This window comes from Drosophila teissieri, chromosome X, assembly GCF_016746235.2.
Source record: "Drosophila teissieri strain GT53w chromosome X, Prin_Dtei_1.1, whole genome shotgun sequence".
Classification (NCBI taxonomy): domain Eukaryota; kingdom Metazoa; phylum Arthropoda; class Insecta; order Diptera; family Drosophilidae; genus Drosophila; species Drosophila teissieri.
Window position 1 is genome coordinate 6,798,689 of NC_053034.1, and position 20,773 is coordinate 6,819,461.

Sequence of the window (20,773 nt, forward strand, 5' to 3'; positions counted from 1 at the left end):
TTGCCATTTCGGTGTGTTCCTGTTTTGCTTTATTAAGCATTTCGTGGTCTTTCAACTGTATACAACTACATAATATATCGCTAAATTATTTAGTTTTCATTTTGGTTCGTTTGTCGCGGCGGCACACACAAAAACCTATGGAATGTGCAACGTGGCGGATGCGTGATGCAGCCAAGTAAATGTGCGTGCAAATTAATTATCGGCCACGATTCCTTCTTTCTTTCAATTTTTTTAAGTGAAAGTGATGGTGATGGTGATGGTGAAAGTGCAAAGCAGAGAGAGATTTTTGATGTTTGAATATCCACACCTGTGCACCTGGCCAAAAAGGCTTTCCCCCTGGCATGACGTCACACAAACATAGAACTATATACGAATATATGTACTTATATATGTATGTATGTACATATATATGTATGAGGGGGGAATAGAGAGAAGGCTAAAGAACGCGCTGGCAACCGCACAATCATACAGTCAATTTGCGCTGTGTTTTTCGGGGCATTAAAACAAAAGCATTTCACTACGAAATATTTATTATCGTGTGTACCAATGTGGAATGTGTTTATAGTAGCCCCCAAAAGTCCAGATTCGAAATCGCCTTTATTTTCCAACCTCCCGTTTTCCAATTTGTTCACATTTTCCCCTGTGTTTGTGTGTGTTTTCATTCCAACCCTCTGCCGCCCCCACAAATAGATTTTGGACACGTGCTAAGTGCTGGAATCCTTCGATCACTCAGAGTAATTCCCCCATATAAACCGCTTGTCATCTCTGATGGCCCACTCGATAATCAATCAACAAAAAGAACTGGCAGCGGAAATAACAAAAACTGGATCAAAATGGATCTACGGTGTGAAAACAGTTCATTAACGAAATCGATCGTGTGAGTTCTGGACATTACGATTCTAACACCGATGTTTACATATATCGCTTAAAGGTGAGTGATCTTCGGAGGCTGAAAGATAAATAGCTGTGTTTGAATTCAACTTTGATGGAAAGTTTCGCATTTGTTATCCTTGGAATGTATAATGTATGATTTGTGTATAATTATATTAGCCAGTGAAATATATTTCAGCAATAGTGCCAAAGTAAAAAACAATTTCCCTTGCTATTGCCAAACAATTTTGTGTGCTAGAAATTTAAGGCAACAAAAAAACAAACAGTCAAAACAAATGAAAATTCCCGTCTTCATATACGTGATACCAATAACAACATTTTTTTTTAAGCCACATTAATTTGTGATTATGAGTATCAAAGTAATAAGATGCAAGATGCAGAACACCTTTTATCATATTTTGTCTTCTTTGGCATTGTCGCTTGTGTACATATATACATGCACTCCTCAAGGGCACCTAGAAAATTCAAATCAAATTAAAATATCTTTCGGATGCATAATGGTTTCAGCCTTGATTGGCCCAAAAACCTTAACCCTGAATCGGAATGTATAGCTTCCATCCTTCGGGGTTCCTCACCATTACCAATTGCCTCACTATTGGCACATCTTGTTTGTGTTTTTATCATGTCCGGCAATCAATTGGCACGCTATCTCGCACAATTCGCCACTTAATTTCTATTTTTAATAACATTAACAACAAACGCATGGCATGGTGGGCGGCCGGAGGCGTGGCGGGGGCGTCCAAAAGTATTCACAACAAATTCTAAATGATTCAAGCGCTTATTTTTGGTGGCGCGTCGAAGCATCAACAGAAATCATATTTTTAAAACGTTTGCCAATGGATTCCCTCCAAGAATTTCGCTTGAGTGTGTGGAGCTGTAAAATTTCAAAACACATTTATCGCCCTCTCCAGTCAGACTTTCCCAAGCCAAAACAAAAAAAATATTAGAATAAATCAAAGAAAAGGGGGGAAAACATGCAATGCAAGAAAAACTCTGAGTACATACCTAAATAATGTCTAATCCGACTTGATTCCGCCGAATCAAATGCTATTTCGACCCAGCGAATACTTCTTAGAAAAACATTTAACTTTTAAACATAAAATGTGAACTTTATAGTCCTAGGTATTTTCTTCGATGACAGAAAAGATTGAGTTGCCCTGAACTGAATAAATGCAGTTGAACAACCAATTAAAACTAGATTTTGTAAGTTATTGAAAATGAAAATTATTAAAACTATTTAAACCTTTTGAGAACTAACAAAAAAGAGTAAAATTTCAAAATATTTCATTATATTTAATAATAAAATCAAGGGATCAATACAAATCGAAAGTCATTCCCTACAGATTTTTCGCCGTGTAATTAATAGAGACAAATAGTTCTTGAGGTTTCTCCACCCTCAGCAAAGCCTCTACCTCCCCTCCTCCTCCTCATTTTTTCAATGTCACTTCGCATACGTGACACAATTCCCTCAGGGGGAGGGGGGATCAAAGATTCAGATTCAGAGGGGGACGGGCTGGAGGCCACGTTATAATATCAAGGCACGATCCACAACAAAACTGCCCGTTGTGGCAGCAACCGATTGTATATATGTAGCATATAGTTAAATATTCTTTTGATATTCCCCTGCTCCTGTTGGCTTTCAGATATCCATCAACGAGGCTTTAAACCTGGCCAACACAGTCGCGTCGAAAATGCCAGTACACCGAAAGCCGGATACCACATACAGCTGACTAAAGATGCTAGCTGTTTATTTAATATAAATATATAAAAGAAAACGCCTTGTACGCGCCATAAAGCCGCAAGCGAAACACAAACCAGAAGCCCACGGAATACGCCCAACGAAAAAAACCTGGGAAATCATATCGAATGTGGATGGGATTTGGATACGGATTCGGATACCGGGAGATCACAAGATGATGTTCACACGTGCCCAGGTGCGCAAACAGAAGACCACCAACTCGAGCAGCCAGCGACCTCGCAGCTCGGGAGGATCGTCCCGACATGAGGTGACTATCATTACCAATGGCATTTAAATTGTGATTGTACTAAAACTAGTTTCTTAAGCAATGCACTTGTATATATCTTCTCAGACATTTATGGTTAGTTTAGAGCTTTGGCTAATCTCTGAGATTTTGCAGATTTTTCTGATGTCCAGTATCAACAAATTCCTTAAGCCTTAGAATATGAAAACAAAACCGAACTGCACCTGTTGGCCTAGTCATTACTAGACAATTAACAATTAATATGTATATATTTACACATTGAGACCATGCAAACGATGTTTTGCCACATTTTTGTTGAACAATTTAAAAGAATAAAACCAATGGGTAAACATGGACAAGTGTTTTTCCGGTATTTACCTTAAAGCAGCAGTGCTTTGGTATTTAATAAAAGTTCGCTATTCGGCTATAAAATGGTACAACACGTGTGGCCACTAGAGGCAAAATGGTTCACTAGCAACAAAACAAGAGTTTATTTACTTTCTGTTCATAGTTGTTTTTACATAGCACATTTAATGTTTTATTTAACACTGATTTTCATTATATATTTCTTGCCCAGACACGCTACAAACAGAGCTCCACCAGCAGCAGTGGAGCAGGCAGTGGCTTGAGTGGCGGCAGTGGAACCTCCGGCGCCCGAAGGGATCAGTACCGGGACAGGGATCACTATGGAAAGCATTCCTTTGAGCTGCCACGCCAGCACTCCAAGGAGGAGGCCTACCACCGGGATCGGGATCGGGACAGAGATCGGGAGAGCAGTGCGGGTGGTGCCGACAGGGGCGATCGGAGTGGCATTGGTGGCAATGGTGGTGGCGTCACCGGCGGCGGCGTCTACGTGGACAGAAGGACACGCCCCAGGAGCATAACCAATCGTCGCGGGGCCATCAAGCATCAGAAGTGAGTTTACAGAAGTGAATATAATACATAAATCTTTCCTTTTCAACTATTGTTAACTATTGCTAATTACTTTCTTTTTTTTTTACAGAACCCACGACATCAACGGGCATCGTTTTGTGGCAAAGTTCTTTCGCCAGCCCACCTTTTGTGCCTTCTGCAATTTGTTTCTCTGGGGATTTGGCAAACAGGGCTATCAGTGCATAAGTAAGTTCATACGCTGACCTCAAAACTCGAAACATTAATATATATTCCCATTATTCTATTTTCAGTCTGCCAAACGGTGGTGCACAAGAAGTGCCATGATAAACTTCTGGGCAAATGTTCCGGTTCCGTTTTCACCTCAGCCAGTACAATTGTAGGTTGCATTGTAAATTGTTTATTACCACATTCCTTAAATAATTTATATCAATTTAGTTACTACGCGAACGCTTTAAGATCGATATGCCACATCGGTTTAAGCCACACACCTTCATGTCGCCGACTTTTTGTGACCATTGCGGATCTTTGATGGGTGGATTTTTTATTCAGGGCCTCAAGTGCGAAGGTAAGTTGTCTCTGTTTTGTACAAATATTAGCACTTTATTAGTCAACTTTCCTTAACAATATACAGTGCTATTATCTTAGAGGAAATAGCTTGTTAACTCAATCCTGTTGCGATTATTCATTGGCTACATGGGCTACTTTGGCTCGAGCTTTTGGCAGGTGGCACCATCTGTGCCAGAGGTAAACCGCAGAGCTTTTATACAAAGCTTGCCCGATTCTTTAGTGGTCATAACAACCCCAGAATGCTTATGCTTATTCCCGGCCACAAAATGTAACGGTCAGAAAAAATAAGGGGTATCAGAAAGGGGGATATAGTGGTATATTCTTGAGGCTTTATGGCTGTATGTCGCATGTTACATTACTTACATTACATGACATTTACATGACAATAGGCAAACATTCAGTTGACTTATTACAAAACGTCAAAAAAAAACAAAGAAAAGGTTTACAATATTGCATTTTATATATTTCACTTCGGAAAATACATTATAATTAGATAGGCATCAAACTTTTGAAAATAATATTATAAAAGTTTCCGACTCCTATGGTTATATATAAATGCGACCCATTTAACGTTTCTCGAAAAATTCTTGAAATTATCACGAACCGTATATTTTGCTGTGAAAATAAGAAGGCAATCATTGCACTCAACTTTTAAGAACCATTTTTTATGAAAAACAAGCCCACTGCAAATATATGCAATTTTCCTCCAATGGTGTCGTAATTTTGCAAACCGAAACGAGGGCCATTCATTGTGCAGGTGCATGAAATTGTGCAATTTGTATTTGCACTTTTTATTCGACGAACAAAGGAAGAAATACTTTCACTCGCTGTGTGTGCGATCAAAGCGGAAATAATGCGAAAGCCAGATTAAGCTGCAATCGCTATATATAATAGATGGTTAGACAGATAGCCAGACTGCATTAGAAATCAATTTATTGCGACTTTGCCAACACAAGACATGCGAAAAAAGGAGAAAAAAACATGGCGTACCGAACAAGCCGAAAATACAACGCAACCAACAAGAAGTCTGTGATATTCGAATGGCAGGATACCTATTAATTTCTCTGACATAGCCCTTAGTACATTACTCAGATATAACTTACATACAGCTTCACAAACTTTAGAGTCACTTAAAGCTAAATTAGTTCATGGCTACATACTCTTAAAGTTTTTATTTTGGCAAATCATTATTAGATAAATAAATTATTATTCACCACAAGATGAGATTTTAATTACAAGGCAAACATTTCAACCAGATTTTTGACATTTTATGCAAAACGTTTTTATTTACATTTAATTCTTAATATATTCAAAATAAATGCTTCAAAGGCAATTAGCTTAGCATTTAGAAAGTGCTAACAAACAGAAGCACTTAAAAACATATAAAAGTAACTTTTTGTAAACGTTCTAAGTGATTTCGTTTTAGGAGGTATTTAAACTTAATAACCCATTAACCAGATATGAAAGCAAATATGTTTTATGAAAGAGTAAGCCCATGGATATGCGCTTTTGCAACTGACGGCACAGGAATGCAGAGCAAAAATATCGCACACAGAAATATACATATGTATATATGTACAAACGCCGCGTTTCACTATAAATCGCAAAGATTAAGTGCTGAGGCAGAGGCGAAAATCAAACAAAAACCACAAATAGGAAAGAAGAAAGTAGCAAGAAGAGCATGTTGCAGTTCTATTTCTAGTTGTTTGGCGCTTTCCAACTGCCTCTTCCTCTTGCTCGCTGGTCTATAAATGTACTTTGCGGAACCGAAAAGCGTCACCATTAGCATCGCATGTACAAACGAATCCGAGTGCTACGGGTAGTACATCTCATGTGAGATGTGAGATACATCCTACGTGCGGCATTTCTGGCATTTGTTTTCGATTTCCCCCCCGCTTTCTATTTGCCGGGGGGTGGGGTGGGGTGGGGTGATGTGTGGTGGAATGGACAAATTTAGCCAAACATCTCGATAGCAGGTGCTACCAACAGGCAGATTGATGATTGCCCCAAAGGATCTTAGCCCTCGTTCTGCCGCAAATTAACAACCATGTTTGCCATCTTTGGATTTGCAATAAAATAAGTTCGCCATTTCCTATAAAAAGAAGGTTATTTCAGCACATTACTTCATAGATTTTACACCCTTTCAACTCAGTTTATATTGAAAACTATTACTTATTTTGATAATGTAACATTGAAATAGTATTCAAGATCTTGTCTCTTTTCGATTTTTCGGTTTTCAATACATTTCTTTTCACTTTCTCAAATCCAGAGCATCTCAATTTGTTGAAACTGCCATTTCACTGTGCATCGCCGAGATGAACACTTTGATGTTTGATTACACTTGCCTAATTCGTTTAATTTATGCCATATACACATTTTAGTGACAATTAATTGGTCACACATTTTATGACAGCAATCCCACACCACCGCCTGCTCTCATTTTCTGTCCATGTCTATTTCTATCACGACATCGAGTTGAAATCGTTTTTTTGTCTCGTTTTTAATTGTATTTATTTGCACTTTAGAACAATAGTTTTTCACTTTCCTTAAATTTTACTTTACTCGCTAGGGATTTTCTTCTGCTTAACTACTATATGAGTTTAAATACTCGAAGTTGTAAAAGTATCTTTGCATCTTTGAATGTCCACGTTACCATGTGCAACTGGTAAGAATCTCAAATGCCAGGTCCAATTTGCTTGTAATAAACAACTGCGATCTATGTTCGTATACCTATTTTAGTTAATTGTTCCGCATACTTTATGGACTCTCTTGTATTTCGCTCAATTCTTCGGAAGAATCTACCATATGAGTTCTTCGCTCTTTCGCAGATTTCGCTTTTACTTTCGCTGTGCAAAAACGAGCAACGGGCATTTGGAAAGACGTCAAAAATGTTTTTGATGCTTTTTCGAAATTCGAAAGAGCGCGCTCGCCTTCGTGTGAAATTTATGGTGTGGTTGTGTTGAAAATTCTGACGGGGCATATTTCGAAATTGGCAGACACGTAGAGATAATTGAAAGAAGAGGAACATGAAAATGATGATCTGGGCCTGTGCCTCAACACGGATACAGATGCAGATGAACACAAGATACAGATACAAGATACAGAGATACTGCTGCCAAGTTAGCCTCTCTCTCACACAGATGGACTTCGAATTTTCCCGTGAAAATCATCGACATGAGTTTGTGTGTGTGTTTGCGTGTGTGTGTGCGTGTGTGCTGGTGAGTTCAGGAATCGGAATTGAAAATATTCTGCGCTGCCTTTCACATTTCAGTAGTTTCCGTTAATGCGTTCGCCTCGTCGAGTAGCTCCTTTGAATTTTTTCCTGAGTCGCGCTGACGGTAAAAATCATAACAATAACTAATTATTGCTCAAAGTTCAAGCATTCGAGTATAACGAGAAAAAATCGAATCGAACTCGCCGTGTGCTTAAAGTGACTAATAAAAAAAGAGATAATTATATTACCGTACAACATAGAAGCAACAACGAACAAGAAGTGTCAGCAATTTATGCGTGGAAAATAGCTGAGGAAAATCGCAGACAACGACGACTCGTGAGCGCTTACGTCATGCGAAAAAATTTATCTCCTACATCGGATTATATATATCTATTTCTATATGGCACATGTGGGCTAAAGGCGAAAGCCAATAATAAACATATTATATATCGAGGGAGAAAAGTTGGAGGAAATTGGAATAATTGAAAAGCCATCGATTCCAGCTGACCTTCAGCCAATGACAGTTCAATTTCAAATCCATTTCAAATGCCTCTTTTTCGGCAAATAAAAATCTAGCACTTTAGCATTAAACTTCATCGGAAACGCTTTGTTTATTGAGTCGGATAAACAAATCGGTTAGCTTTCGTTTTTCAAATCAATTAAATGCACTATCAATCTTTTTAATATCCATTTTTGATTTTCTACCAAAGTTCAGCTGATTCACACTGATCGATTTAATGTTATTTAAACAAAATTAAGATAAATTATCAAAACTATTGTGAATATCCTTTGATTTAAAATATTTCTGCATATATCCCATATCTAAATGGTTAATAAGCCACACGGAAATTGTCAGGGAAGTTGGCTGATTCGGTTTAATTTCGATCGCAGCGTTTTGTTCGATCAGGCGGAATTAAACCCTTTGGGCCAATTAGGCTATAATTAATGTGGCTTCGGTATTGCCAAATGCTGGCACGTTATGACAGCCGTTCTGAAATCTCTAAAATTGTATAATTAAACTGCGGCAGCGTCGGAGGGCAAGATACATACATATGTATGTATGCAAAAATACAAAAATACATGAACGACAGCCCCAGAAATACATATTTCAAGCAAGCGTTAACCTGTGAAGAATAAACTGAAGTGCCACCGAATTTATGGGCGAATCTCTGTTCGTTCCCAATCTAAATTTATCATCTTGCCCAATTGAATCGTGGGATTAGTCTTGTTAAAGGCCGCAATGGCCATTAAATTGAGTTATTGACATCGAATTGGCTTAGCCGGAAATCGAATTGGAAATGAACAGATCGGCCATCAAATTGGTTTATTTAGTTAATGATAGACAAATGGCCAAATGAGGAAGTACGGCGTGTTTTCAAGTAGTTTATCTAGGCCAAATCTTACATTTTCCAATCAATTTTTTCTTCTATTAATAGTATTTTACATTAAATTCTTTGAATATACTATGATTATGATATACAATTTTTGAAAACTATTAATTTGTAGTGTATTAGTTTGCCATTAAAGTCGAAAGAAGCCATGACTGTGCCATTTAGATAAAGATATTTATGTGTCCATTCGAATACAGCGTAATTACGATTAAAATATGAGATCCTAAACGAACCGAAGGAAACAATTAAGCTAAAAGCAGCGGAAAAGCGCCGGAAAATAAGCAAACCAAAAATTCAAACCGAAGGTTTTCTTCGCGTATTGTGATTTTCTTTTTTTTTTTGGTTTTTTTTGTTTGAGTGAGTGCTGCAAAATGCCGCTGTATTCGGATTCAACCAACTACTACTATAGTGGCGGCAGCAGTCAGCTGTACTCGCCGTACTATAGTTCCGGCCTGGGTCTCAACTTGGGCATGGGATCCTCACCAGGATCCTCGAGCTATACGTCCAGCTACAATCGCTCGTATCCGGCCAGCTATATGGTTCCCCTGAGTCCCTCCTCGCCGAGATCGCCGAGCAGCTATTCCAGTGGCAGCTCCGGCAGCAGTAGCTCCCTCCATGGCCTGGGCTCCAGATACCAACCCAAGCTGACCACGATCACGGAGACGGGACGGCACAGTGGACACAGCAGCCTGATGCCACTGACCAGGATCAACTCGCCGAAGTACAGCAGTTCGGTGAGCACATCGAGTTATGGCTCATCGGGTGCCAGTAGTCGGTACATACCAGCCAGGCCCATTGCCATCAATACGGCAGATATTGATGTGAGTTCGTCGCGGTATCGCAGGGCAGTGCCTTCCAAGTCGCAGGAAAAGGAGCAGCCCAAGGAGGAGGAGGTCAAGCAGAAGGAACCGAAGGAGCCGAAGGAGCTGAAGGAGCCGAAGGAGTTGAAGGAGCAGGTGCAGGAGGAGGTTAAGCCTTCTGCCAAGGAAACACCATCCGAAAGTCCTGATGCCGGGGCCGAAAGCAGACCCAATCGTAGATCCACCATCAGGAGAAATCGTCCTGTGGTACGACTGTCCACCATACGCAGACGCAGCAAGGATCGCAGTGCCGAGAGTCCCAAGAAGGAGCAAGTGCAGGAGCATCAATTCCGGGATCTGCCACCTGCCACCGAGCCCAGTTTAAGTTGGCGCCAAAAACTGGCCGAGGAATTGGCAGCCTTTCCAGTAGCCAGCAATAAAAAGTCACCCGGCGAATTGCTTCGCGAGAGATTCTACATCAAAGATGAGAGAGATGAAACACCCAGTTTCAATAGATCCCAAATCCAGGAGCTTAGCCAACCACAAAGTGCTCATAGGACTTCGACTCCGGAAGTGGAGATAAGTGTCAAAAAGGATGAAAAAACGGCTGACGAAAAGGAGGAGGACTCTGATAAACAGGAACATGAACTGGAGGAGATGCAGGAGACCATTCGTCGCTTGAGTTTGGTTCAGTGTCCAACCTTTCATGACATTTGCGAGGATATTTCATCCGATAAGATCGATGATGATCTAAATGCCGGAGAACTCAGACGCAGGGCCTCCATTATACAAGAGCAAGAACAGGAAATACTGAACAAGCTGCAGAAGTCGAACTCCGGTAGCTTCCAGTTGATCCACCTGGAACGTAGATCCAGTCACGATAGTACCACCACAAACGATGATGATCTCAAGGAGAGATCCAAGAGACGCTCCAAGAAGAGCAAGAAGATGCGCCACAAGATCACCGCCACTGTTGATGTGGAAAATGCTCCCCAAGCGCAGCCAGTGGAGCATATGCCCAGTGTCTTGGAGTTGAACGAGGAATCCCTACTAGTGCAACCACTAGCTGCCGGTTCCGGTTCCGGTTCGAGTTCCACTCCAACTCCCAGTCCGAAACCGAAGTTCACCGTTAATGTGGAGACTGTGGAGGAGCACCATCAGATACACAAGATCTTCAAGTTGCCCAAGAAAAAGACAGTGCCCAAGGAACAGGACGATTCGTCATTGCCCGAGGGCTTCATGAAAGCTGCTCCCAAAACAACCAAGACGTCGCCTCTGAAGAAGGCAATCAAACAGCCACATGTGAGTGAGGCGCAGATTTTCACCTTCGATGAGGCAGCCATACAACAGCAGCAACAAGTGCAGCAGCAGCAAGCGCAGCAACAACAAGCGCAACAGCAGCAGCAGCCACAACTGCCTAAAACCGAGGCCAAGGTCGAGGGCGTAGCCACGCCCAAGCCCATTCGCAAGGCTATACAGAAATCGGAGAGCGGCGAGGACTTTTGGTCGCAAATCGGTTCCAGGGAAACGCTATACATGACCAATCGCAAAAAGGTCTTCAACACGCGACAGGAGCAACAGGAGCAGCTCCTGGAGGAGGAATCGCCCAAGTCACCAGCAACGCCCAAGGAAACAAAGACAGATGGTAAGACACCAACAACACCCAAACTCAAATCGGAAATTCTCATCGAGCTGAAGACAACACCTTCCATGGTGTCCACAACTGGCAAATCGGCCATCCAAAAGGTACCATCAACACCACTTACTCCAACAGTTGTGAAAACTAACCAAGTCGAAGTTAAGAAAGTAGAAACAAGCGATACTTTAGTTAAAGCACCAACTAGTGAAACACCAAAAACTAAATCTATTGACGCTTCAACAACTGCTGAATCACCGAAAATAAAGTCCGCAACTGATAATAGTAAGGCCAAACCGACAGTGCCCAAAAAAGACTTACCAAAACTAAAAACGGCAGACGACGCTAAGCCAACAATAACCACCAAAGCGACAATTGGTTCCCCAAAAACACCACAAGCCAAGATAGAAATATCACAAAAAACAGAAGATGCAGTGCAACAGCCGAAAGTGGAAACACCAACAAGAAAAGCAGCTACACCACAAATAAAGCCTGATACACCACCAACAAAAGATTCGCCACCAACGACGAAAGCAGCAGCACCAACCACACCACAAGCTAAAGCAGAAACACCAACAAAGGATTCACCAACAAGAAAGATTGGAACGCCCACAACACCACAACCCAAGGCAGCTGCATCATCAACATCACCACCAACAAAAGTGGACACACCACAAAAAACACCACAAGCTAAAGCAGCAACAGATGAGCCGAAGTCAACACCAGCGACACCAAAGACAACAATGGCCAAGATCAGCGTGACAACAACGGCAGGAACAACTGTTGCCGAGGCAGGAAAAACAATATCACCCAAGGGGCTCAAGCAATCTGGCAACGCCGTAGCCATGACAACAGCAACACCAACAATCGCACCAACAACCACACCAACAACAGCAACAGGCAAATCAAAATTGAACGAAACAGCAGGGCCAAAAATAAATAGCGGGCAGCCGGCCAAGTCACCTGAACAACAACAGGCAACGGCAGCCGCAGTCGAAACGAAAATAAATAAAACAACGGACAAGGAACAACAGCAGCAGCAGCAACAGCAACAGCAGCAACAACTGCAACAACAGCAGCAACAGCAGCAACAGCAGCAGCAGCAACAACTGATCGACACGGCAGCAACATTGGTGCCACAAACGGAAACCAAAACGAAATTGACGGAAGCCGCTGAGCCAACGGGCAAGTCAAAGGTGCAATCACCGAATACGACAAAGCCAAAAAGTGCCGGCAAAACAAATGTTGGCAAAAAGAAAGCTGCAACGCCAGCAGCAGCAGCAGTCGCAGCAGCAGCATCAGTCACAGCAGCAGAAGCTGTTACGGCTTTGTCTGAGAGCAATGTGACCCCAATCAATGCCGATCAATTTATAACGCTGGCCCCCACAAAGGCGGCCAAAACATCACCGAACAAGCAGCAATCATTGCAATTGCAACAGCAACATGAGCAGCAGCCGCCGCCGCAGCAGCCTCCGCCGCAGCAGCAGCGGCAACAGGCCACAAATGCGTCATCGCCGGCGGCAACTGGCGATGCAACCACAACGCCCACAACAATAACAATTGGTGTTGCTGCTGTTAATGTTGCTGTTGCTCCTCCTGCTGCTGCTGCTGCTGTTGATGCCGCTGCTGCTGCTACTGCTGATGCTGATGCGACTACCTCGCTCAGCGGCAACAACAGCTGCGGCGAAGGCGTCGGCAATAATTTATCAAAGTTTGCAACAGTATCGAATTTGGCACAGTGTCTGCGAGACGTTGATGCCGAGCTAGACGACTATATACCCTCGTCGGCGGAAAATAGCCAAGAAGACGACGACGACGACTACGACGACGACGGGAGCAGCAGCGGCAGTTCCGACGATTATTCCAGTGTTGACGGTTGTGCGAACTTAAGCGCCAGCATGAAAAAGAAACTGCGCAAGGAGAAAAAGAAGCAGAAGGCGAAAGCCGCCGCCGCCGAGGCGAAACGCTTCGATCCGCACAAGAAGATCAAAATTGATACGACGAACAAGTGTTATGTGAAGGAGGAGGCGCCCAGGTATCCACTGGTGGCCACACCGCGTCCGCTGTGGAAGCGCGAGAAGATCGTCTACTCGGATGAGAACACGGACGATGAGAGCGGCAGCGAGGAGGGCAGCGGTGGCTCCTTGGACGAGGACAGCGACGATGAGAGCGGCGGCGAGGAGTGCAGCTCCACCAGCAGCAGCGCCAGTTCCGAGGATCTCGATGCGGTGGCCATGGTCACCAAGGGTGGCAGCTCCAATGCCACCACGGTGGTGGATTCGCCCAGTTCCAGCGGCTCAAATGCCGGAACACTGGGTGTGCCCAGTGGTGGTAGTGGCAGTGGTGGTGGTGGTGCCTCCACATCCAGCTCGCCGTCCATCATCCGGATGAGCACCTGCAGCAACGATTCCGGATTCGAAGGCGGCACCGCGCCCTCCAGTCCCAAGAAGATGTTAGGTAAGGCTGGCGTGTTGGCCGACTCTCTCGATACCCTGCACATTCATCTCGCAAAGATAGCGGACAAATCAGTCAATACACTGGGAAAAACTCAGAGCACGCTTTGTAATCAATTCACAACTTTTGTAATCCAATGGGAAAAATAATTAATTACTATAACACACGAAATTTAAATGATGATAGACCATAAAAGTATTTTATATACAAGTTTTTCCCTTAAATAGTCTATACTTCATCACTGCGAAGGCATGTTCAATCGTGATAATTAAACAATTGATAACAAATGGAATTGAGAAAAGCCACTGCTCCCTTTTTTTTCCCAGTGTACATCAGTTCACACCCCGCTCCCCCATTTCCTCCGTTGGTCACTTGAATGGGCGGCACGTGTCCGGATCAAAAAAGAGCTTTCGACTTACTTTTGACTATCCCAGGCATTTCGGAATGCCTTCGTTTTCACAAAAACAACAGCAACAACAATAAAAAATAAAAAGAAAAACACAACCTATAGATATAAGATATATGAGGATTTCTGGCGAAAAGTTGAGAGACAAAGAAATAAACAAAGTCATAACGATCAATAGCTAGTATATCATCCGGGGAAAGATGCCGCCCATCTATATAAATATATATTCGCGTCTAGTCGACGGCATAGTAGTGCAATCGAGCCCAAAGTGTTAACTAGGAAGTGCAGGCTCGGAAAATAATATTCTGCGGAAAATGCGACGGGTTCAACGACCAGCAGCTGGAGAAAAATTGTGAGTTATTCGTCGTATGGTGAATATGCCGCGTTTTTCCTATTTTTCTGGGACACTCTTCTCTGGGTTAATAAAGCTTATAGATACGACTTTTTATGTCACTTTTTAAATGAAAATGAACAAGGGATTATTTCAATAGCTTTTTTTCCAACCAAGTAATAAAATATTTAAATATTTATGTTAATGTCTTTATTATTACTTAAGATTTGCTAAAAACTCGAGCTTCTCTATTTTCTGTTTAAATTACTATATATTGTATGTTAGTTCGCTCTTTGCTTGGTATTCTCTTTGGTTATAACTGCTTAAGAGGTTGTTTCATTTTGTTATTGTCTTTGCCTTAGGTTCCCAAATTTGTTGTAAAATATACTTTTATTGAGTGCTGAGTATTCATATTCATTTAACAAATATTCAGCCCCAATTTCTTCCAATGTTTTCGGTGCTTTAAAAGCTAAAAAGAATCACTTTTAAAAGAGCGAATTTTAGTGTCTCTATTTTGTGTACGGATTTATTTATTAGCATTGTTACTCTTGTTGTGCGATAGTGAATTTGGGTAATCGACTTCCTATTTCTATTGCTCGATTCGTGTTTTATGTAATTTTTCGCCGAGAATTTTATCGTTGCTTACTGTTCCGTGGTGGCGTTTCCTTGATGTTTGTGCGAGAATTTGCTAGAGATCCGCTGCCAGAAGCCGCAAAAAGCAAAAAGGAAAAAAGAGAAAGAACGAATCTACAAGTTGGCATTTTACTTTTAGGCAAAACAACAAATGAAAACAAATTGTTTAGGTCATCGTCGTGTCTGTCTGAGCGTCAAAGAGAATGCTTTTGTGTACATAAATTCAGATATATCTGCATAGATACTATATTGATTTAGACATCCCCTGCAGTTGTTCTACCCAACCATACGAAACAAAACAACGCAGTTATGGGCCATACAGTCAATTCGCAGATTATATAAATTCCCTCGCAGAGCGAGGAAGAGGAAAATCATTTGTGTTTTGTTCCGTTACCACACTGCGTATACGTGATATCCGGCTATCCGCCTCATTTGGTGGGAAATTCAATCAAAGTGGGCAGAAACAATTGCGGATTCGCATTGTTTATGCGAGCAGAACCTCCCACCCGAAATAATCATCGGAAATTCATGTCTTTAAACCGATTGGAATGCACTGAGCACAATAATCAGCTAAATGTATGGGGAATTTCTTTAATGCTGACAGCGCTGTTATTAGAAATTTCCCAAAATATCTGTGGTTTTGGTTAATTTGAAAATGTACCATTAGATATTTATATATTCAATTATTGTGGCATTTTTACCTCTGACCAAATCAATTATTTAAATAGACATATGTTTGACGTTTGAAAATCAGTTAGTATGGGTTTGCTGTTTATCACAGTTTGCTTTAGCTGACTAACTTGTTATTGTTTATTGAAAATATTTCTAAGATACATGTTTTGTACATGGACAGCATTCAGCTTAATTTAGGAATTATTTTCCAAGTTAGTCTACACATTTTGGGGCTTGCACCTGACTAATTTGTATTATTAACGTCTCGGCCAGTACATTTTCAATTTGAATACATTTTGCTCGAGTCAAAGAAGCGTGCAGCCAATAAATCGCAACAGAAGATTGGGTAACCCGCCCAGTTTTGCCGCAACAAAAATGTATTAATAATTTGTTTGCAATTAATTCCCCTCCAATGCGATGTTATGCGTGGGCCCCATCCACATCCACGTCCACGTCCACATTCACGTCCACAACGAAATTCAAAAAATCGAATCGAAACACGCGAACCAGAATGTGACGTGAATTGTCACAAGAAATGCGAACGGCTCACGGCCAATTTATGCGGTGTCAATCAGAAACTCATCGTTGAGGCACTCAACCACGTGAAGCGAGGTAAAAAACCAGACAAAATGCACAAATCACAGTCGAAATCGCAGTCGGGAAATATGGAGGCCAAGCAATATTCATATTCATAATTTGTGCCTCGAATTTATGGGTCCGATTTTGCTCAAAACAGAATTTATAATGTGTTAATGGAGCGACTGGAAACCAGGAAATATTTATTCTGGGAAAGTCTTTTTTTTACTATATGCATTTCTTATAAGAAAAATATCTGAATCATTGTGAATCAAAAAAGTCTTGGTATAAAATATATATACATATATATAAGTTCAATGTGCATTTATGTTAGTCAAGCATGAATTCTGTTAGCAAAATCAGACCCAGAAATAACGAATTTCCCAGAGATCTCTCAAAAGATCCATGTGCTAGACCTCGACTAATATTCCCGAATAATTAGGAGCCCGAGAAGCCCGTGACTCACCCAGCACTCCGCCCAGCTTGAATCCAGCCTATAAAATCGAGGCCAGCGAAGAACACGATGGTATGCCGATTAAATATCATATAAGTCCCACATATGTAGCCCCCAATTCAAGTGACCAACGAAAGAAGAGCTCATGACTCATACTCCTATATAATTTTTTAAGATCTTAACTAACTTTAACTTTTATTCCATGACTGGCTCTCTCTCTCTTTCTGCAACTATAAATATCTTGCTGTCTCGATCGCACAGAAACATCATATACATATTCACAATTCCAAAAATCCGGACGTTTCACTGCGCCAGCAACAGTAATACCTAGATTTAAGAATTATTCGGTAGATGATTTCCACTTTCTGGCCGTTCTCGGCAAGGGAAGTTTCGGCAAGGTGAGTTACGAATGGGAATATGATTTTCTTGATTAATTTTGAATTTTGCAATTAGGTTCTGCTGGCTGAGCTGCGTGATACCACATACTACTATGCCATCAAGTGCCTGAAAAAGGATGTCGTCCTGGAGGACGACGATGTGGACTCCACGCTCATCGAACGCAAGGTCCTGGCCCTGGGTACCAAACATCCCTACCTGTGCCATCTGTTTTGCACCTTCCAAACGGAGGTAAGTCGCAAATAAATACAAAAATATACAAATAATATAAATGAGTGAAGGAATGAATTACAATTATAAACATTAAATATTAGACATGTATTGCTTAGCAACCGTAGGTCAGTGACCCTTGGATAAAATTCAAATTGAACTTACAAATATTTCGTAAAAGTGGTTTATTTGCTCTGGAAAACTATCCCAATCAGTCAAAGTGGAAATGTGGCATATAAACTGATGTTATCCAGCTAAAAGTATTCAGGCGAAGGTGTTTCAGGCGCACTTTGCACCGCTTTTGCTTTCAATTAGAGGCAATTCACAGGTGGGGGTCACCAGTCGAAGGTGTGTCTGCACTCTTGATCGATATTTATCATATAGAACAGTCGATCGGCTGGCTATTTATAGCCAGAGGAAAGGTAAAACGGTCTATTATTGGATCACTGGGCTCTGGCCATCGATTGGGGCACACGACGTCGATCGGACATCATGTAGATCAGGGTGCCTGTCCGTACGCTTTTATTTTATTGTATTTATTTTGTTTGGTTTTTTTTTTGTTTTTGTGTGTTTCTCTCAATCCGAAAATCTGCATCTGCAACTGCAACGTCTTGCATTGACACCGATTAGAAGGTATTTTAATTATTTATGACTTTGGGGGACGATCTCTCAATCTCAATCTGAATCTCGATCTCGATCTCTCGCTATATTATTGTTGGTGGTCTCTCGTTTGTTCTCGATCGGTATGTAAAACCGCTCGCTATATTTTCCCATATCCCATATCCTCCCGCAGAGCCACTTGTTCTTTGTGATGGAGTACCTGAATGGCGGCGATCTCATGTTCCACATCCAGGAGAGCGGTCGCTTCTCCGAGGAGCGAGCCAGATTCTATGGGGCCGAAATCATCTCGGGACTCAAATTCCTGCACAAAAAGGGCATTATCTATAGGTGGGCTCAATCATATTACTTTTGACTATTTTATTGCATATTTTATACATTTCTTTGCGATTTTTTAGGGATCTCAAACTGGATAATGTCCTGCTGGACTACGAGGGACATGTGCGAATTGCCGACTTTGGCATGTGCAAGTTGCAAATCTATTTGGACAAGACGGCTGATAGCTTTTGCGGCACACCCGATTATATGGCGCCCGAAATCATTAAGGTATGTTACTAGTCTCTAATGTATAAGATGAAATATTATATCTTAACTCTTACCTTTCCATTTGCAGGGCGAAAAGTACAATCAGAACGTGGATTGGTGGTCGTTCGGTGTGCTGCTCTACGAAATGCTGATTGGACAGTCGCCATTCAGTGGCTGCGACGAAGACGAGCTCTTCTGGTCCATTTGCAATGAAATTCCATGGTTCCCTGTTTACATATCCGCCGAGGCCACCGGGATTCTCAAGGGGGTAAGCTTCCAAGCTTTCCAATTTATAACATTTATAACACAACTTAATCTACCATTTCAGTTGCTGGAGAAGGACTATACGAAGCGCATTGGTTCGCAGTACAGCCCAGCTGGTGATATAGCCGACCATATATTCTTTCGCCCGATCGACTGGGGTTTGCTGGAGAAGCGACAAATCGAGCCGCCCTTCAAGCCCCAAGTGGTGAGTATTCCACGGACATAATGCTTTATTAATTACTTTAATTCATATGTTTCTTTTTTTCTTTGGACAGAAACACCCCCTGGATACGCAGTACTTCGATCGGGTCTTCACCAGGGAAAGGGTGCGTCTAACCCCCATCGATAAGGAGATATTGGCATCCATGGACCAGAAGCAGTTCCACGGCTTCACCTACACAAATCCTCACATCACCCTGGACTAGAGCCTAATTAATATCCTAATTAATTATTATTTAGAGCAACAGTATTTGTATATGTAAATATTTATTATGGCCAAGGAAACAAGAGATTAACAACCAAAGAATATTGAATTTGAATACCTTGTAGTTAAGCTTTGCAGCAATTTGCAATTTGGAAAATTTGGATTGTAATTCTAGTCAGTTAGCTATACGTTTATGTCTAAGTCTAATTGTACAGATATCCCTCCTCACATTTACCTATATACATATATATATATATATATATCTTTTTTTTTTGCAAATTATTTGTTCTAAATTTTAGTGATTAAGCAAAGGTCTACGTCTATGAGAAATAAAAAACGTAAAAAATATAAACATAATGCAGACTTCATGTGGATATCGATGTTGAATAAAAACAATGTCAATCAAATGGGATTGTGATTTAGCTACCGTTACCAGCGCTTTCCGCTGGTTATTAATTAATACAGTGCGTTTCGAAAAAGTAACACCTGCAACGAAATTAATGTTTAGAAATAGATGTTTAGAAATAAAATATAACTTTAATGGCGAATTACGAACCCAATACTTCGCTATAATGTTAAAGTAGGTTCGAGTTCATGTTATTCGTTATGTCACGCACTGTACCGGTCTGTCCATATGCAAATGTGGAACAGTGAGAGTGATCAGCGGAGCGTTTGTCAACTGCAAAACCCGGCTGGAGTGAAAATTCTGAGCCACGCTTTTCCACCTTGCTAATCTGCATAGAGAGTTTACTGCCTTTGTTGGTTTTCGTTTTTTTTCTTAATTTTTTTTTTGTTTTTTTCAATGCGGGTGTCTTTTGTGTTAATGCTAATGTGGCGGAGATGTGTGTGGTGTGTGTTTATGGCAGTATGTGCTGCTCTTTTGTTTGGGTCACCAGTGGCAGCGAGAGTGGACGGGTTATGTTTTAATGGCCATTGTAATGGCTCAACTGTCGGCTAGTGAGCCAGTTTTAATGTCAATCCTCCCCACACGAAGGCATTCAAAGAATTATTCTTTTCCACACTGGCATAAATCAGCACTCACACACTTGACTCACTTGATGTTGTTAATAAATTGTGTGTTGCCCATAACAAAATAGAGGAAATAATGGAAGAAAGAGCCACTTCAACAGTTCCCCCTGTCAACAATAAACGTCCAGTCGCCGCGGCCAGTTATGTTTTTATTTTCAATTCAAAGTGTTGGACATATCGCGCACAGTGGGGCCAAGCTATGAATATCCGATTTATTTCGTTACCCAACTATGTCTGGATACCTTAGATGATTGCCACCACAAGCTATTCATTAAACAAACATCAAGCAAAGTCCCTTATATATTCATTTTGTGGTTACAAATGCATATGTTTCCACCCACTGTGCGTTCGCGTACCGTACGGTATTTTCTCTAATTAATTCGTTTTTACGAGCGCATTCAGCTGG

At 41.4% G+C, this 20,773-nt stretch overlaps 1 protein-coding gene across 5 annotated transcripts; it reads left to right on the plus strand.

Moving 5' to 3' along the window:
• Positions 1-723: 723 nt before the first annotated feature.
• Positions 724-19,684, plus strand: LOC122625371 (putative protein kinase C delta type homolog). Of its 5 annotated transcripts, none has more exons than XM_043805521.1 (15): positions 724-931; positions 2,535-2,897; positions 3,451-3,788; positions 3,877-3,992; positions 4,058-4,143; positions 4,203-4,332; positions 16,382-16,483; positions 16,890-16,973; positions 17,163-17,299; positions 17,355-17,528; positions 18,301-18,455; positions 18,524-18,671; positions 18,739-18,918; positions 18,979-19,119; positions 19,190-19,668. In XM_043805521.1, exons 2-15 carry the CDS (start codon positions 2,805-2,807, stop codon positions 19,337-19,339), a joined length of 2,034 nt encoding a protein of 677 aa, XP_043661456.1. In that variant the 5' UTR covers positions 724-931; positions 2,535-2,804; the 3' UTR covers positions 19,340-19,668. The 5 variants fall into 5 exon arrangements, with proteins under 5 accessions (XP_043661456.1, XP_043661457.1, XP_043661455.1 ...); XM_043805522.1 differs by having other exon boundaries at positions 742-931; positions 17,253-17,299; positions 19,190-19,669; XM_043805518.1 differs by lacking the exons at positions 724-931; positions 2,535-2,897; positions 3,451-3,788; ... (3 more) ...; positions 16,382-16,483; positions 16,890-16,973 and adding exons at positions 7,592-7,672; positions 9,137-13,832 and having other exon boundaries at positions 17,253-17,299; positions 19,190-19,684.
• Positions 19,685-20,773: the final 1,089 nt, after the last annotated feature.